This window comes from Vanessa cardui, chromosome 14 (assembly GCF_905220365.1).
Source record: "Vanessa cardui chromosome 14, ilVanCard2.1, whole genome shotgun sequence".
Taxonomy (NCBI): domain Eukaryota; kingdom Metazoa; phylum Arthropoda; class Insecta; order Lepidoptera; family Nymphalidae; genus Vanessa; species Vanessa cardui.
The window spans coordinates 14,108,182-14,128,427 of NC_061136.1; the positions used below are offsets into that span (position 1 = coordinate 14,108,182).

At 33.4% G+C, this 20,246-nt stretch overlaps 1 protein-coding gene across 1 annotated transcript in view; it reads left to right on the top strand.

Annotated features, from left to right (window-relative positions):
• The window catches only part of LOC124535295 (synaptic vesicle glycoprotein 2C-like), a 31,021-nt gene extending 27,020 nt beyond the window's left edge, over positions 1 to 4,001 (top strand). Inside the window, exons 7-11 of the mRNA XM_047111471.1 lie at positions 664 to 787; positions 1,316 to 1,457; positions 2,034 to 2,190; positions 3,136 to 3,263; positions 3,776 to 4,001. Coding sequence (XP_046967427.1) covers positions 664 to 787; positions 1,316 to 1,457; positions 2,034 to 2,190; positions 3,136 to 3,263; positions 3,776 to 3,855 — 631 coding nt within the window. The 3' untranslated portion in view covers positions 3,856 to 4,001. The remainder of the gene's footprint in view (positions 1 to 663; positions 788 to 1,315; positions 1,458 to 2,033; positions 2,191 to 3,135; positions 3,264 to 3,775) is intronic.
• The last annotated feature ends 16,245 nt before the right edge of the window (positions 4,002 to 20,246 follow it).

The window sequence follows — 20,246 nt, forward strand, 5'->3', positions numbered from 1 at the left end:
AATTGTCCCATTGCTGGGACAATTACATCTGTTACATTCTACATTCTTTTCCTTTGTGGAGAATTTTTGGATTTTATGTCACCACATTGTTCCAATAGTGTTTAGTACATAGATATTTATTAATACTAAAGTATAATATTTGGATGGATTGCCATGCAGTTACAGCAAACCTTTAGAAAATGAAGCAGCAATTTGCAAAATGAGGTCGTGTGATCAAATAAGTCTGACGATACAATATTGATATCAATCTTTTCTAATGCAGAACTTTTTTGGGAATAGTTATATTGCAAATAAGTTACAACATCATTCGCAATAAAAAAAAAATAAAAGGCCCCGACGAATTTAGAACCTCCTCCTTTTGTTGAAGTCGGTTAATAAATACACTGTTATGGCCATGTTGAATTGCGTAAATCTATCCATTCAAGCAGGCACACCCATTCGCTTAAAAATATTTTCTGTGTGCATTAGTATGTGTGAGTGACGTTCGTGGTTACAAGACGTATTAGTGTGCGTGAGATGTATAAGAGTATAGACAGCAAAACAATACAAATTTCTTAATTTGTTTTACTAATAATCAATTATGTAATAAATCTTTTATATATATGTTATCGTAATTTGTCGAGGGTTTTGAAGAGTATGTTGCTATATATCAACTGATTCCAGGTCCAGTGGTCTTTACGTTTGGGTGCCGGATATCCTGAACAGTATGCTTCGCAGCACAAGCGGCGACAGCATCACCATCTGTCAAATCATACACGATAAGTTTGAGTCTGCCAGGAATTTAACAGTGAGTAGAAACCGACTACTTTCTACAACACTATTTCATAGTGAATTATGATTATCTAGCTGGATAGCATGATACATATTCATATCCTGGAATTAGATAAGTTAACGCCTATTCTTGCTGAATAATTTAGGATGAGGGATTGGGTATCAAATATTCCAAATGGCGTAAGTACAAAGACATTGACAAATACTAAAGCCTTAAGCGTATTGTGACTGGGAATCAACACGTATTTCGAATGGTCTGAACTTAGCTTGAGTCTATTGGATACCCAAGTCAATATTAAAGCATAGTAGAGCTAAATACTATTATTAAATACTTGTATGAATGGAACAAGCTTAATTTACCGATTCCATTGGTGATAAGCTAATTTTTGTATACTACTTGAATAATACTTGTTTCCTCAAATATAAATTATGCATACTTATCCAGTAGAATACATGCTTATATAATTAATCGTGGATGAATTCTACTTTTAAAAATAAGTATAATATTGCACAGGTTGTTGTTTTGATTTGAGTTTAATTTCAGCTGTCCGGACCACAAGGCCCGTGTCACTCCGAGGTAGCGGTGCGCGTGTTCCCGATATCGATGGGGATGGGGGCGGTGTTCGCTGTCACGTATCTCGCGATCGGCGTCTTCATCGGCAGGATTGGGAGAAAGACACTATACTGTAAGTTTATTTTTAAGGACTCGAGGCACACATTAACAACCTGTAAATTTCCAACTGCTGGACTAAAGCGTCTCCTACCTTCGAGATGAAGGTTGCCCCAATGCGCGTTGGTGAATACGCGTGTGTCTGAATTTTATTGTAATAAAACACATGCAGGTTTCTTCATCATGTTTTCTTACACCGTCGATCACGAGAGAAATTATAAACCTAAATTAAGCACATGAAAATTCAGTGGTGTTTGTCTGGGTTTGAACCCGCAATCAACATAACATGGACGCGTTCTAACCACTGGGCCATATCAGCACCCGAGACACATTGAGGCACAACGGACAAAACATCTGAACTGTCAAGGTTGTTAGCGCATTGGCCATACCACGTACATTTCATACTGACAAAACAATCAAAAATCGATTTTTTTACGGCGGCACAGGTAACTTTGGGAAAAAAACTATATTCCATCACATGATCCACCAACTCATATTGAAACAGTATGTACTTTCTTCAAACTTTTTGAACAGGAACCGAGCAGTATATCATTCAAAGTGATATATAATAATATGTCTAATATTTTCTCAGCAAGCATAATGGTGGTCTGTGGACTCGCGACGGTGGGGGCGGCGTTCGTCCCTCAAGGGGGAGCGGCAACAGCTCTCCTGATCCTTGCTTTATGCTCGGGATGTGCTGCGTCCATATTGGCTGCTATTGCTGTTGATGTCTTCCCCACTTGTTTGAGGTAAGCATGTCAAAGATCAACCTATGATTCGCGTTTATGTAATACAATCACTTCTAATTTAAGATAAAATTACTTCAGGAACCTGTATTTTACATTTAGTAGGTTCGTTTTATCGTTTACGTCTTTTTGTCCGAACAAGTTCACACACGATAGTGTTCAAGATTTAAAGCGCAAATGCTATTAACAAATCGAGACAATTTCCCAATCGAATTGAAGCATAATGGTTGCCATTCAGGCGGTTACTTTTTCTAGAAGCATCCCGTTGCGGTCCGGTCGAAGTTGGAAGATAGTACCATAACCAATCTAAGTTAAGATAATTAGCCCCAAGTGAACTATACTGAACCAACAAATGATTGTTTTACTGAACCATTACTTTTAAAGGCAGTCTCGTAAATAGATAAGAGATTACTTTTATATGTAAAAAAGTATTAGCAATACACAATATTTTATTAGAATTCCTATTTTTCTCGCTAGTGAAGCGTAGTTTGTGGTGGTAATATTAATGGTAATTATAGAATAATTCAAGAAATGTGATTTTGTATGACATAGATAACATTTTGAAATCCTAACTGCCTAACTGTGACATCTATCCCAACGCGCACAAAGAAATGTGGCAACTCTTGTCTTTGTCACACCGCCAAAAAATGGAACTCTTTACCAGCACACGTGTTCCCCTCCTCTTATAACCTGGGTGCCTTCAAACGAGGCGTGAAGAGGCATATTGCGGGCCGGCATGGCGAGGGTGACTAGTGCAGCTCATTCTTGCTGTGCGTACTAGTCTTCTTCGCGTTTGGATTCCATTTCCACTTACCATCAGGTGGAGTGGAGTCATATGCCTAACTATCCTTTAGTTATTAGTATTATAAAAAAAAATCCTATGTACGAAGACTCTATGTTAACGTCAACTTATTAAGGCTTAAATGAATAAAAATCTATATTTTTCAGGGCAATGGCCATGTGCGTGATGTACATGGTTGGGCGGACCGGCGCGGCGGTTGGGTCAAACTTGTTGGGCGCAACGTTGGATATGCATTGCCAGCTCGCTTTCTCTGTGTTCGGAATCTTTTCTGCAGGTATGTTGACGGGTATTATGAGGTATTAATATTTCCAGTGCTGGCATTAATAACCTAAAATCATATTTGAGTAATTTTTAAAATCCTCAAGCGGAAGTACATAGATATTTTTGTGAGTAAAGTAAAGTAAGAGGTTTTGAGAAATTGATAATCAAAACTTCAATAATAGTATTATAAATGCGTAACCGTCTGTTTGTGAATGTTGCACGGCTAAAACACAGAACCGATTTATTTGATATTCCTTATCAGCTAAGCCTCAAGAAAAAACATTTGACACTTTTATCAATACAATCCTTCAAGGGACATAATTGTTGTACACTATGATTATGATCACCTAGTATGTTTAATAAATATTGTGTATTTATACAAACGGGTATAACTTATCTTGTTGTTATAAAGAAAACATTTATCTGAACATATCGGAAGTTTAATAGCAATGAATATAAAAGTTCCCACTTTTAATAGTACGTGTAAAAACACCAATGGATATCTATATTTTTTTACTTTCACAGGTTCTACGCTTCTTATTATATTTTGGCCGAAACCGGAGAGAATAAGGGAAGAAATGGAACAAAGAGGGTTGTCATACTGATAGATGAGATTTAGTGATCTCTGAACTATCCTTACACGCTGGAATCCCAAACCATTTACGTCTATGAGACTGATTATTATTACATAAACGTAATTGTGAATTTATATTTCGTTATTAGTATAATAAAATATTATGGTTATTTTATATTCAATGTTTTATTTTTAAACTACCTAACAGCGCCATCTATGAGTACTTTTTTGAGTTTTATTTTAATAAAAATCTAAATAATTATATTAAAATACAAAAATGTATTATATTAATTCCAATATTTGAAAATTTGATTTCTGTTACTGCTTTATCGATAATTAATCTTAATGTTACATATTACATAAAAATAGTTAATTAATATGTAACTAGCGCCATCTATTGTAAGAATGTATAACCTCTTGTTGGAATCATTAAAACTACTCAAATACAATAGCTAGAGATAGATGTCGCTAGTAATACTAAAATTAGGTATGGTTTCGTTTCTTTCTTCAAAATCACACTTATCAAATTCAATAGTATGAGCAACTTAAAGGATTCCTTGACCCATTCCAAAAATCGAAAGACCAGAATAATGATTAATATATGGCTTTAAGACGGTAGGGACTTAGACCATTGGAAGAGACGAGTCCAAGAGCAGTAAAAGATGCTTAAATGCGACGTCTGTTTCTCTGCATGTCATGCTTTCGCATCTAAGTCGCTGAACCGATTTTAATGAAATTTAGCGTAAAGCAAACTTGAACCCTACGATCGCATCAGCACGTAAAAGAACACACATATCTTAATATACTCAACATAATAAAACAAGAGACACAAAGTAGGTATTTATAGCATAACTATATTTGGCGCCAAAATACCGTTCAGTAATTTGCCTTGACAAATTATCTCAAGTAGTTTTTTAACTTAACAAGATCTCGTCAAAATCTGTCAACCGTTAGGTGTGAAAGGGTTAAGGGTGACAAATGAACCTCCATTATTTCGCGATTAAGCTTGATGCGGTTTGGATTGAACTGGATTAGAGTAACCCTTTGTCGCCTTGTTAGAGTTTTTTCAATATAATTGCAAGGCTGATACGTATTCGGAACCTTAAATCGTAGAAATTGTCCTGTGATAATATGATGAACGTTTTTTTTCAAGATGGTTACCTTTACAGATAATATATGTATGTATAAAGTATTTTCGATTAAAACGTCTGCATGTTAATTGTTACATATTTTTTATTACTTTATTTTACTATTTTTAGATATTTTTTTAATAATATTCTTTAGATTAAAATTTTATTTGTAATTTTCTTTGTGTACTCTTTTTTACTGCCCAATAGATTGCTGCTGAAGTATTGACTTAGTACCTAATGTTGTGTGCCGTTTTGAAGGGAAGTTAGCCAGTGCAACCGCAAGCGGAAGGGACATCTTAACTCTCTAGGTTGGTGTCACAGAGTTTATCAGAAGGCTGCTCAATTGTAAATCATCCTTCGTATTAAATAAAATAAAACAAAAACATTTTTTTTGTGTGTGATAAGTGGGAAACGAGCAGGAGGCTCACCTGATGGAAAGTGACTACCACCGCCCATGGACATCCGCAACACCAGGGGGCTTGCGGAAGGGGCGGCCTTTGGGGAAGAAGTAGGCTCTTTTCTTGAAGGTTCCCATGTCGTATCGGTTCGGAAAAACCGCCGGCGAAAGCTACGAAGTGGTTGTGTGAGGCAGAAAATGTCTTAGAAATCGCGCTGTTGTGGATTTTCGGACATCGAGGTGGTGCGGGTGAAACTTCGAATTTCGACGAGATGTCCGAAGGTGACATTCAGCAGCCGGGATTAATCCGAAAAATATACATTACATACGTAAATATTTATGTAAAAAATAATTGTACATTTCATATTCAGAAATAAAGTAATAACGTTAATATATAAATAAGAGTTCTGAATATTGAATATTGACATCCGATTAACCGCAGTCGATGTTCTGCTCAGCGAAGGATCAACGCCTGTTTATAGGGAGGCAGCGAGTATTTGTTACTGAAAGTGATCATCAATTCAATGGTTAAGTGTTACCCCGTTTAACCACAACGATACAGGCACATGAATAATCAGCTAATTACTACACAGTGTATTCTACGACTAAATGAATTATTTTCAAGCAATTCTCTAATTACACAATACACAATCCAATGCGAAACAAATTCTATAAAAAATAAGGATTGCTACGCACTATGTTCAAATACGTGTCAAAGTGTGTAATTCGCTTTATAAGGATCTCGAGATTCGAACCCGAATCATTTTGATAAACGTTTTACGACAAAATAATAGCGCCTCGGTATCGTTAGAAAAAAATAAAATTACTTCTTAAAAAGCCGAGGTCTTCGGTCAGGTAGGAATTTTTTTAGGCGTTTGACGAACATTTCTTTCTAGTCAATATTCTATATTATTTTACTAGATTTTTATATTTTTCATTGTGTATGTTTATTGATATTTAAAAAGAGCTATGCATATAATAGATAGTATAATGTATGTTGATCTCTGTGTCACAGGGTCGATGTTTGCTCATGATTATATTTTTATTAATATATATTATTTCAAAATTTCTATATTTCACAAGAAGATTTCACAAGCGACTTTTTTTTTAACCATGTAATGATAATTGATGATATGTATAGGATATCGTATTTATTTTTTATCATAATACTTAAATAATCAAAATAAAAATTTTGAAGTTAAATTAATTTCATATATCATCATCATTTTTTATTTTTTTTTATGGTATAGGTTGGCGGACGAGCATTTGGGCCACCTGATGGTAAGTGGTCACCATCACCCATAGACAATGACGTTGTAAGAAATATTAACTATTCCTTACATCGTCAATGTACCACCAACTTGGCAACTAAGATGTTATGTCTCTTGTGCCTGTTACACTGGCTCACTCACCCTTCAAACCGGAGCACAACAATACTGAGTACTATTATTTGGCGGTAGAATAACTGATGAGTGGGTGGTACCTGTCCAGACGGACTTGCACCAAGTAAATCCACCAAAATTATTGATCTTCAACAATCTATGATGTTCATTATGGATTCGAAAAAAAATAGGCGTTTTAGGGTTAGCGCATTTGCTGTTGGAATTTTTAAAGTAATATTAGTGAAATTAAATAGCGACTGGAATTGTAACTGATTGTTGTATTATTTGTGAAGTCATATGTAGAGTGTAAATCTATATTAAAATGATAAATGTGAAAGTAACTCTGTCTGTCTATCTGTCGCTCTTTCACGACCAAACCGCTGAACCAAATTTGAGGATATTTGGTATGAAGCAAACTTTAACTCCAAGAAAGGACATCTTCAAGACTACTTTTTGCCTAAAACATGACAACCAACACCATAAAACTATTACTAGTATATTTTATATCAATCTAATATTAATTTAATTATATTCTCTGTATATTTATCTCTTATATAATATATTATTTCGTGTCAGGTTAGAAGTCAAAAGTTAATGCATCGGGGCTAATTAAAATGATTCCGCACAAGTCGGGGTGTTCGTGGAATATCGTGACGAACCCTCGTTTCTGATACGAGGTGGACTATTCTGAAACGAATTTTTTAAATACCTGCCAAAAGTAAAATATTATTTTATACATCTAAGTAACCATCGCTTAGTAACCATTCTTTACAAGATTCACATGGGCTTGTACAAAGGCTTAGGTAAACTCAAACTCAAACTCAAACTCAAATATCTTTATTCAACATAGAAGCATTACACTTTCTTATTGATGGTCAATTGAAACACTACCACCGGTTCGGAAAGAAAATACCCTGACCTGAGAAGAACCGGCGAAAGAAACTCAGCGGGTTTTTTTTTTTGTTTGTCTTATGTATTATGTAAATAAACAATTTAATATGAGATGAAATAGCCAGGAGGCGATCGTATCATTCCCAAGGTGTGCTATCGATCATAAACTCATTAATTGTATAATAACCTTTTACACACAAGCGTTCCTTAATAATTTTTTTAAATTTGGCAACAGAGGCATTTTGAACGCTTTCTGGGATCCTGTTGTAAAACCGTATACATTGCCCCACAAAGGAGTTACTGACTCTACGCAGTCGAGTAACAGGAGTAACAAGTTTGTGTTTGTTCCTTGTACCAATGTTATGAGTATCACATTTTCTCATGAAATCATTAATATTTTTTCGTACATACATAACATTAGTGAATATATATTGAGAAGCAACAGTCAATATCTTGATTTCTTTAAATTTATTCCTTAACGATTCTTTAGCTCCTAGGTTGTAGATTGCGCGAATAGCCCTCTTCTGTAGCACAAATATGGTATGGATAGCGGCTGCATTGCCCCACAGCACAATACCGTATGACATTATACTATGAAAGTAGCTGAAATATACTAAGCGAGCCGTATCAACATCGGTACATAATCTAATTTTTTTGACCGCGAATGCCGCAGAACTCAGTCTACTCGCCAATCCGTCAATATGAGGGCCCCATTGCAACTTGGCATCAACAGTAAGGCCAAGAAACTCAGCAGAATCAATTGGATCCATCGATTCCCCATTGATGAGTACATCGGCTTTTACATTTTGTACATTTGGCGTACTAAATTTCACAATTTTAGTTTTATTATTATTTAGTTTAAGATTATTTACGCTAAACCAATGTACTATATCAGCTATAGCATTGTTTACGTCGTCGTACTGTACCTGTTTTCTATTAATTTTAAAAACTAAGGAGGTGTCATCAGCAAACAATACTATATCATGTTTGTTCCCAACAAGAAAGGGCAAGTCATTTATATATGTGAGAAACAGAAAAGGTCCAAGAATTGATCCCTGAGGGACCCCCATACCAACTGAGACCCCAGGAGACCTTTTTCCTTTAACGTCAACCCTCTGAATTCTATTGTTAAGATAGGAAGTCAGAAGGTCGAGCGCACATTCTCTAATTCCATAGTGATAAAGTTTCCTGACCAGAGTCTCATGTTGAACACAATCAAAAGCTTTGGATAAGTCACAGAAAATCCCTAAGGCATCCCGTGACTCTTTGAAACTCTGTGAAACATCTGAACTGCCAAGGTTGGAGGCATGATTTAAGGAATTGTTTATATTTGAGCGTTGATTTTCATGGGTTGTGGTGATCTTTCATATTCGGCCACCTAAATTTGTTCGTCAGTCAAACAATGTTAAAAATATATTTAAAACGATTAGTTCATAGATAAAATTTATGAGCATAGTTTGATACGTGTGATATATGCCACTTTTATATAGTCATATATTATTATTTAAAAAATAATAACATACACTAAATAACTGACAAATTAAAACAAAATATGTGTACGATAATTTATCGAGGAGTTTGATAATAGTGTCCTCTCTCACCCCTGCTAACAAAACCAGCGAGGACAATATGGTTGACCTTGGCATCAACTCCTTCATATATTTATAATTAAATATACGCTATTATATATACATAGAATAGAACATCCCTAAGTGCGTCTGTATTCAAATATAATACCATTGTGATATATATACAATAGTGAAACAGTCGTAGGTATAGATAATAACAAAACATTATTTACTCTATCCAGATTCATTATAATCTTCCTCATAAAAATATTTTGTAAGAAAAGATATACCCAGCAGATATAAAATAAGAATTTTTTGCAGAAAAGAGCTACCCGAATTATTTACAATATTAGCTCTAAGACAAAATTACGCGAAAAATTTAAAGAAATAGTTGTAGTAATAAACAAATCTTTATATTAATTATAAGAATACTTTTTAGGAAATACGCCTGGATTTAGGCTGGGTTCCAGCACAGGACACTAATTATTTAAAAAAAACAGCATTGTAAATCTGTTTATTTGAAAAGAGCAACTATGCGTTACTTACCGTTTCTTCTCGCTGGAATCTGCTTTCTGAAATTGTGGTTTAAACATTGACAGTTCAAAAACACTTCATTGTGAAGTTTACTTGAATACAATTTTTTTTTTATTTGAAAATCTTAATTTAATTGTATAACATGACGAGTCAATAGTTCACTTCATCCAAGGTTCAAATTTCGTTCGTATCGATTAAGAGATTTAGTCTAGTAGAGACTGCCTCGTTTACAAAATTATCTGAATTGTGATTGGCTGTTTGCAATTGATTAATTCCATCTCATTAACTTGGAAACTATATTTTTTGTGTACATTCGTATCGCACGTGCGTTCAGGTGTGTCACGTGGTAACCGTCCCGCCAGATGTCGCGGGTTCGATGCCGGAATTAGGTGAATTAGTGTAAACGATACGTTGGGATGTGGTATTTTTATTATTGTTGATATTGTGTTGTTGTTAAACACGTACAAAATTTCACGATAATGTTAATGTTAGCACAAAATTGCTTTTCAGTTTATGTTAGGCAAATAGTGCGACTTATGTCTTTTTGCCTTATAAATAAATTATTTATTGTTTTTCTTAATACATATATATCTATATCCCCATAATTGTACTTTATAAATAATACAAATGACAAATATTTTAAACTTAGGAAGATAATTTTGACATACGTATATACGAATAAGAAAACAGGACCTTAAATTGATCCTTACGGAACACTCAATCACAGTGCACACCCAGAAGATTTTTCTCCATTATTTTTTCATTTATTCGACATTATTATGAAACAATTAAACAAAGACACATACATCACGTGTCTTGAACACCGCATATTTTAGTGCAAACATACAATTTTGTTTTGGGTTCAATCAAAAGCTTTGAATAGTTTTGTTTACGAATTAATCTAACAAGTGCCATTTCAGCGTCAGTTGTCGCTCTCTTTATAAAAACCTTTTTTATTCCGAAGTACATCTGAAATTGATTTAGTTATTTTATATTCAACAACAAAAAACAACAGCCTGTTAATTTCCCACTACTGGGCTAAGGCCTCCTCTCCCTTTGAGTAGAAGATTTAGAACATATTCCACTACGCTGTTCCAATGCGATTTGGTGGAATAAACATGTGGCAGAATTTCTATGAAACTAAAAACATGCAGCTTTCCTCACGATGTTTCACTTCACTGCCGAGCTCGAGATTAAATATGAACACTAATTAAGCATGCTTGTCTTGGTTAGAACCCGCAACCATCGGTTAAGATACACGAGTTCTAACCATTGGGCCATCTCGGCGCTTTACATTTATAATTATTTATACTTAAAGCATTTACAGATAAATAAATATCTTAAATGCTATTTGAAATAATTACTGTGATACTTAAAATACATAAAGTCAGTAAATACTGCGATCTCGTTTCATTCCGTGTAAAAATAAGGGCCGATGAAATTCTTCCCACAAGGGTTAATTGAAGACACGTAATCTCCACTCGTGGGTACCATCAGTAATGTTCAACGTATGAGTCACGGTCGGTGACCACCTTATTAACATATAAACGGTGCGGTATGGCGTTTAACGGTAACTAGAAAATGCGATCGTTGTTTTAATTCATTTAAGCTTACATTTTTTTTAAACTACAACGCAATTTTTATAGGTATTTTTACTAATATTCTAATTTCTATTTATGTTTCACGTTGAAAGAAGTGACGAATTAATTAAGTCTGAAACTTATCTATCTCTCGCTTTACGAATCATTTTCTATTTGATTTCCGACTTCATTTTTGTATTTATTTTTCTTATATTTGAAATAATTTAATACAATTTACACTGTTGTTCTTCTTACCTCTAATTATTTAAATTAAACTGTATGTAAGTGTATGCTAAGGATTCAAATTCACTCTTATTTTTTTATTGCTGGAAACCCTACGATGTTATTATCATTGTGACAGCAATTACATTTGATGTTTACTAACTGATGAGACGATTGTTTTGCTACCTGCAACAAATAAAATCTGTAGAAATAAGCTAGACGCAACCTTGATCAAATTATAGTTACATATAAGTTATACTTTTTAATCTATCGCTATCTCTTTCTTTTGGTAAAATAAAGGTAATAGTTATATAATGAGTGGTACAAAATATTTCAGTTGCAAAGTTCAAAGACATATAAAGTTAATAATTAGCTGTATCGTGGGAACCGCGCCACCTGTCCGTCCGTATGTCACCATCTTTACTCATACCTTTCCCATAAGGCACGCTCACCAACCGTGAAACAGCCCTTAGGTTCATGTATGCAAACTTTCATATGTAACGTTATTTCGGGGGTGGTATACGTTCGAAGTAAAAATAAAATCTTCATTTATCAATATTGTTATACATAAACATGACTGTACTTTTTTTTAATGTTGAAAAAGAGTAACTACCGAGTTTCTTGCCGAACCGGTGGTAGCTTCACTTACCATAATTGTTATATGACGATTCAAAAGTGCTTGAAAAAGCCCAATTGAATAAAGTATCTTATGATTTTGATTTTTTTTTATTCATATTGCTATTTATATTAACTTTTATAACTGTACATTTTTTTTTTCAATTTTATTTTTTTTATAAATTTAAATAACTTAATACATTTTGAACAGATAAATAATAATTGAATACACATAATTTGTGTATTATGTATCTTTCTCAGATTTATATACCTGTAAAACATATGCAATTAGCCACAAGACTGCCTGTACAACGCAACTTTTACTGGCCCTTGAAAAACTAAACTAATTAAGTATACTTATGAAACGCTTTTATACTTATTGTATTATGTGTTATAATTAGTTAATATATAACAGGGAAAGACGCGATATATTGCTAGTGTATTCTAAAGAACGTTTCTCAAGAGCAAAACATCCTTAACGTGGAACAGGTCAAAATAAGTTATTATTTTCGACTAATAATAATGGCGAGAACAAAGTACCAGCCGATGAGCCACACTCGAGGCGTGATGGTGGAGGCTACCGTCATAATTGGGGTTCTAAGCAAACATCCGCCGGAATCCATGCCAATAAATCATCGATCGGAGATTGGATCCAGTGGCAAAGACTTGATGAGCAGACGCGCCGAGAATAATCGGAGAAATCGAGTTATCGCATTCATCACGTATGATGTATGACGTATGTCTATTCATTTCAATTCAATTCTTGGTTTAATGGCTTTTAGTTGTGCCGACAGGGCACAGATTATTTCGCCAATGTCACGTAGGATGTCTATTTAATATGTCCATAACTACATCTTTATTGACAATGAAATACGTCATAGCCAAATATATTTTCTTACATTAGATACAAATCAGTCTTTAGAATTATAAATATTTACAGCAATATAAAATGATGTACTAAGACATTTTAAGAAAATAAAGATATTCATTATTCAATTAGTTGTTTTACAGGATAATTATGTTTAGACCCCCGTTTCAATACACAAAAAAATTAACTCAATCTACAAATATCGTAGGTATGTAGTATGTATAAACACGAATCCTAATTACGTGCTTTCTATAATAATATCTATGCAACATGTAGGGAAATAATCGGTTATTGAGTAAAATAAACCATTTTTTGACTTTTTAAAATTGAAATAGACTATAAGAAAAGAAGACAGAATGAAATTTTAAATTCACTATTTGAAACCCAGTTGAAAGCTCCACGATTTTTTTATCCATACCCTTAATACCTTTCTATTGTTTCAATCGAGTTTATTTAAATATCCCAAATATATTTTTGAGGGGAGTACTAATATTATACTATCTTTGATTTGTTTAGTCTATGACAAAGCTGCGCGCGCATCAACGCATTTCGCCAATCCAATTAAACGGGCCGTGGCTTATTGGCTTCTAACCTTGTTTTTTTATTTTATTACATATAATGGTTTTATTTGAACAGCAGAATCTTATAAAATCATTATAATTATATAAACACACTTAAGTATTAGAGGGGAAATGGTGTTTTAACCGCTTATAAGCAGTTATGTCTGGAAATGTCTAATATAGCGACCTGCCCCGGCTTTGCACGGGTGCAATGCTACTGATACTACATATATAAATATCTTGAAAAATATTCATTCAAAGTACATACATGTAATGGACATAATGTATTTAAGATACAACATTGGATAATGATTAATGAGACAGACAGCGATTGAATTATTAAGCTCAACTATTCAAGCTTCATAAGGACGGACAAAACACCAACAGTTATTATATCTATAAAAAAAAATTTACGATCGAATTACCGGAATTTCGGTTAACCCAAAGCTTCTGAAGATCATTCACGCCCACTGTTTGTTTAAAATATTACTTAATTAGGTATCAAACCAGCTCTTGCAACCTTTTTTATTTGATTTCCTATGTGAAAACGAATCTGGTATTTTTATAATTATCGGAGTAATTATTACAATGCTATAAATTAGGTCAAAATGTATTTTATTTAAGTAGATTTTGTCAATATTTTGAAATCGTCGTTAAAAAATCGTCGTTAAAAAGAAAATAAAGATAATATCGTATGTAAAACCACCAACTCACATTGTATCTGCGTGGAATAATCTCTAAGTCTTCTCCTTACTCTTCCCCTCAGATGGAGAGGTGTTTGATCATCATTGGGACCTATACAGACTATACACAATAGTCTTAATGTTCTACTTTAATCTATGTATTTTCTATGATAACTTCTTTGCTAAGTTTGATAAGAAGCCATATATGTATCTGCAAAAGTTAATTTGATCAAGAAAATACAGACTACCTTAACAATATAAGAAAGATTAAAATGAAGCGCTACATTAAATAAATAAATAAAAAATAGCTGTTTATTTTGACGCTAACGAGGGATGAAACAAACTAAAACTAAACAATGTAAATCATTGTTTACACGCCGACGTCAGGCGCCAACTTGTACGAAATGTCTATAATCGGGAATCGAACTCTATGCACCCAATAATCAGACGTAATCGCTTCGTTCCGAAATTTTTTGGACAAATTATTAAAAATAATAAGCGATCGCCGCCTACTCAGGGCTTGTTTTGATTTTGTTTACATAAGATTAGTTTCTCGATGGTTTGCGGTTTCAACCATACGCCAAGCTTTGGTAGCGTTGTTCAAACAAATTAAGGTGCAACTATATTTAAACTGCACGTACGAGCATATTAGGTACCTGCGACTTCAGGCATGTGACGTCATATAATAGAATGCCTATATATATCAATAAAGTGTAATTTATTTTTTATAATTATAATATCTCAATCGATGCTCTGGCCGTGCTATTTGTAATATATATACTAGTTTCGCGACCAGCGTTTTAGAAGTAGCATAGAAAGTAGTAATGCAGTCTATGTCCTTCCTTAGAACTCAAGTTTACTTCATTTCAAATTTCTTTGAATATGGTTCGGTGGTTTGTTTCAGCTGTAAAAGTATAGCAGACAGTTACATATTATATTTTAACAGCAAAAAAAGTTTTGGATTGCAAACTGATGACGAAAAGTCTGCTTTGAAATCTACTGTGACAACTACTTTGCCTTCTAGTTTGTCTCTATTGCGAAGTCTTCGTGGGATTCTGGATTCCTCAGCTGGTCGGAATGGCATTTGTCCGATTCCATAATCTGGTCCTATCTTCTCCTTGTGCTTGCCATTTGTGCCCTGCAGAAGTCTCCCCAACGAGTCTGCTGTTGTCGGTGTAAAATACGAAGAAGGTTTTCATAAAACGCGATACCATAAATATAGTGATGGGATGAAATTAGATGTTATGATTTATTTAACAATAATTACAATTATTTTCTTATATCTGTTCACTGTTGACAATGGTCTTTTCTCAAGGATTAGGTGTGATTAATTTCATCAGGATGCTCCAGAGTTGACTTCCTTGCATTTTGAGTACAATCTATGCTAATATAAAATGTAAAATGTGAAAGTAACTGTGGCTGTCTGTGTCTGCTCTTTCACTACTAAACTAATTAACCGAATTTGATAATATTTAGTGTGAAGTAAACTTGAACTCCAAGGAAAAACTACTTCCTTGGAGTTCAAGAGACTACTAGGCTACTTTTTTTGCCGGACACGTGATACCTAAAGCCCTAAAACGCAAGCAAAGCCGCGGTTCACAACTAAATAATTATAAAACTTGATTATGGACATTTTTACTAATTAAAGTAGTATTTTGCCATACTGTATATACATATAATATACTTTAAAAATACATTGCAATGTATTTTCAAAGTATAATATATGTATATCTAACTTGTGTAATGACTGTGTTATTACTAAATATTATTAGCCAATATTTCGTATTACATATAGTATTTATTTATTTATTTTTTAAATCTACCATACAAAGTAAACAATCTTCAAAATTAAACTAATATTGCATTTATTTTTATACGGTATAGTATTTGTTTAATGAAGTGTCCTAATTAGTCGACTTATTACCAACATAATTCGAATAAAATATTACAAAAAATAGCTTCTATGGCTATCGTATTAAAGCATATTTAGCACGTATAATTTATTAGCAGTTAATCTTTTGACAAATTTATGTGTGCATCGACACTCAAAGTTGAACTGTATATGTATGTAATTTAGAGTCAGTTTCCGCTGTAACGTACAAAAGAACCCTGTCCTGTCATTCCTCTTGCGGTTTGCGACAAAGACACTTTTTTTGTCCTCAATTTCTATACTTTTTCTTGTGTCCGGCGCCTGCGCACTGACTTGCGGATCCTTGTTTCCGATATTTGTCAAATTAGTCGGTGGACTTTGTGAAGAAATAATGCAAATATTATTTCTATCACTGATCATCATAACTGGATGAGTTTCGAATGATAATTTTGACAGTTCGTTTATTGTAACCGACTCTCCTGTGTGGCGTTTTTTTCATCGGTATGTTTTGAGTGAAAAAAAAAACTATTTACATTCCTAATGAGTCGGCAATGGTTTGGCGAATAATTGGTAACTAATAATGGTTTTTGGGTCGATTTCTAGACATTGCCTCATAGTGAATTTGCAAATATTCTCTATTATTAATAATCTCAATTTGAATACGTCTACAGACTCATGTAAATCATTATTTATTTTTGATAGTAGATATTTAACTTTATGTATTTAAATTAAAAAAAAACCAACGACCTCGAATAGGAATTGTTTTCGGAAATGCTGCCAAAGGCTAACCTTTTTATAAGTGTTTGTATGTCTGTTGCCTATATTAGTAATTATTAATTATAGATTATTAATTAGTTTGTATCAACATTAACAAAATATAATGCACACCATATTATGATCGAAGGTTTCAACTGTATGATCTATAACGTTTTGTTACAGCGTTTTTTACTTATTTTTTAACACAAGGTGTAAATTGTTTACATTGTTATTGTAAGCAAGACAAGCGTTTATAATTTCACTTAGAATACCAACAATGTATTAGAGAGTAGTCTTTTTTACGTGTATCTGTGATCAAGGTCTGATCATTTCAGAGCTTCCAAGCGAGGCAGAGGAACAGCTACTTTATAATAAACACAGATAATCGTACAAAAAAAAAAACTTTACTTTTGTGAAATAAAACCTCCTTTGTCGAACATCGCGTGATCATTGTGGAACGAATAAATGGATCTTTTCATCGAAATCCTTTTCACTTCACCCGTGGCAAGGGCGAGTTACCGTTCACCGGTAGATCTTAAAAAGGTCAGTAAATTCGATTTGTGTATGTGTGACCCAGTTTTATTACGAAATGTTTTTTGTTAAACAATGCAATTATAAGTTACGAGAACGGGACTCGGCTAAGAAATAGCGAGGCGAGATGCGTCTTCGGAACCAATATTTGCGATCAGCGTCCCGCCCCAGCTTTGCACGGGCCCTTGATATGTATCGTTAGGTTATGACCAAATTACATAAAATCATCATAAATTGTGGCCTATGTGTTATTCTGATATGTAACCTATATTATTGTAAATTTTGATACTTTTATAGTTTAACTCAGTAGTTTTTATTTTGCGATAGAGTAATCTAACATACATTCATACTCACAAACTTTCGCATTTATATTATTAGTAGGATTAGTAGGATACAACTCGCTTAATTGGATTGATCTTTTACATTAAAAGAGATAATCTAACATTATAGTGATAATTACAGTTTCTTTTATGATATTTTATTTGATTTAATTATTTCACTTTCATTAGGTATATTGTATTTGGTAATTTATCACGTTTTAAATAAACTACTATCACTTATTTCGAAATTGAATTCGTAAGTATTATACTACTATCTACTAGTTCCTCGTTTGTAGCTACAAGATCTTCAGCCTTATAAAAACAATATCTACAATCGATTGTAACACAAGTAAAATTAATAAAAGCATGTAAAATATTTAGATATGTTTAGTAAAGGTGGCGCGGCGCGCACCTCTACGATAATCAACGTGTATTATAATGACACTCGTGCTTACGAGATGTATTAGTGTATGTGCATGTGTGCATGATAAAGTCAAAATAATACAAATTAAATTATATTTGTCTCGCTCCCTTTACAGTATTTAAAATGGAGTCGCGCGCCTTCTTAACTGAACAACAGTGCGATTAAGAAACCACTTCGTATCCCATTCGAAAAATATTGACAACAGATTTAAGGTGATACGGAGAGAGTCGATACGGCCCAGTGGTTAGAACGCGTGCATCTTAACCGATGATTGCGGGTTCAAACCCAGGCAAGCACCGCTGTTTCATATGCTTAATTTGTCTTTATAATTCATCTCGTGCTCAGCGGTGAAGGAAAACATCGTGAGGAAACCTGCATGTGACAAATTTCATATGAATTCTGCCACATGTGTATTCCACCAACCCGCATTGGAACAGCGTGGTGGAATATGTTCCAAACCTTCTCCTCAAAGGGAGAGGAGGCCTTTAGCCCAGCAGTGGGAATTTACAGGCTGTTGTTGTTGTAAGGTGATACGTGATTTTGATACGTATATACGATAAAATTTATATATATTAGAGTCTATGTCGCATATCACGTTTTGACGTTACACACTCGTGTTCTGTGTTAAGTTACGAGTTTCTATAACAGAATATATCTAATGATCTGAATTTCCAATCTAGAAATGAGGAAACCATAGTATGTAGTAAGTATTTAAATGTATAAGTCGCCTATGTAGGAACATGAGTATCATTATTCTGTTTACGTTTAAATATATTTTAATTTGGGGCGAATAATATGTAAAATTAAGAAAAAAATGAAGCCCAAGGCACGGACGCACATGTCTGTTGAGTAAAATATCACAAAAAACACATTTCCAAATGTTACTTTAACATAATCTTAAGTTTTAATTCAATTTCCAAAGCAAACGCTAAACGTTCAGTTCGGTAGCTCGGGGCTAAAATCAACACCTCCGTTTCAAAAACAACAAGCTCGAAATGATTTGAATCAATTTGATAAAATTATTATAATTGATTGGTTATCCCCGATTGTGTTCAAAAATTGATATAATTATCGACTTATAACATATCATACATATGGTTTTTATACAGGTTCAGAAGGATTTTGTAAATTTATCTGTTTCTTAACTTAGTTATACATGTGTGCTTTAACTTGTAATATTTGCTAGTTTTCTCATTACCATTTTACTTCAGCAGTTTGATTCTGCAAGATATCACTTCGTATTTCACTTGTGAACTACTTACTACACTATTGACAACTGACTCACAGTAATACGCAAATTTTATACGTGTATCTTATTAGTTTAATTTTTATGTTCACTGACGCGTAACGCATTCCGGCAATACAGAAAAAGTTACAGAATAGCCTAACAGATCTGATTCTAAATCTAGATTCAAAGGAAGGAGCTCTTCATCGCAGACACGAAATTTCGTATATTATTGTATTTGATTAATATATTATATTTTGACATTTAGGTTCAACTCCTGGATGCGCTACTACGTTCATGTATTATACATTATTAAGTCTAACGTATTACATAAGAATAACAAAAAGTTTCCATATTTATATTTCTTCTCTTTTCTTGGAAAATTTGCAAAAACATGCGTTATTTGTTAAAAATTCTATATATATAGTTTTATTGTGATATCGGTAAATGATACTAACATAAAACGAACGAAATCAAACAAACCATGATGAAACGTGATCGCTTTTTTCTACACATAACAAAGACTATCTTTTCACAACGTAAGTAATACGAAAATTTGGCGACTAATACAAAGTAAACAATCTGGGTAAATTGTATATTGTATATGACCATAATATTCAATACGTTCTATTAACTTGGCTTATTATTTGTATAAGTCATAGTCAAACCGAGGACATTGGTTTTAATTTAAAAAAAAAAAAAAAAAAAACGATCTATAAACTTTAATTATTTTTTTTACATGAAAAGATCTTAAAAAACTTCCAATTTTTTAAATACTAATCTTCCATAGTGTTTATAAGAGAAATATAAAGATTCCATCCACCTTCCGTCCTGCCAGGTATTTGATCCCGTTAACAGTGTTACCT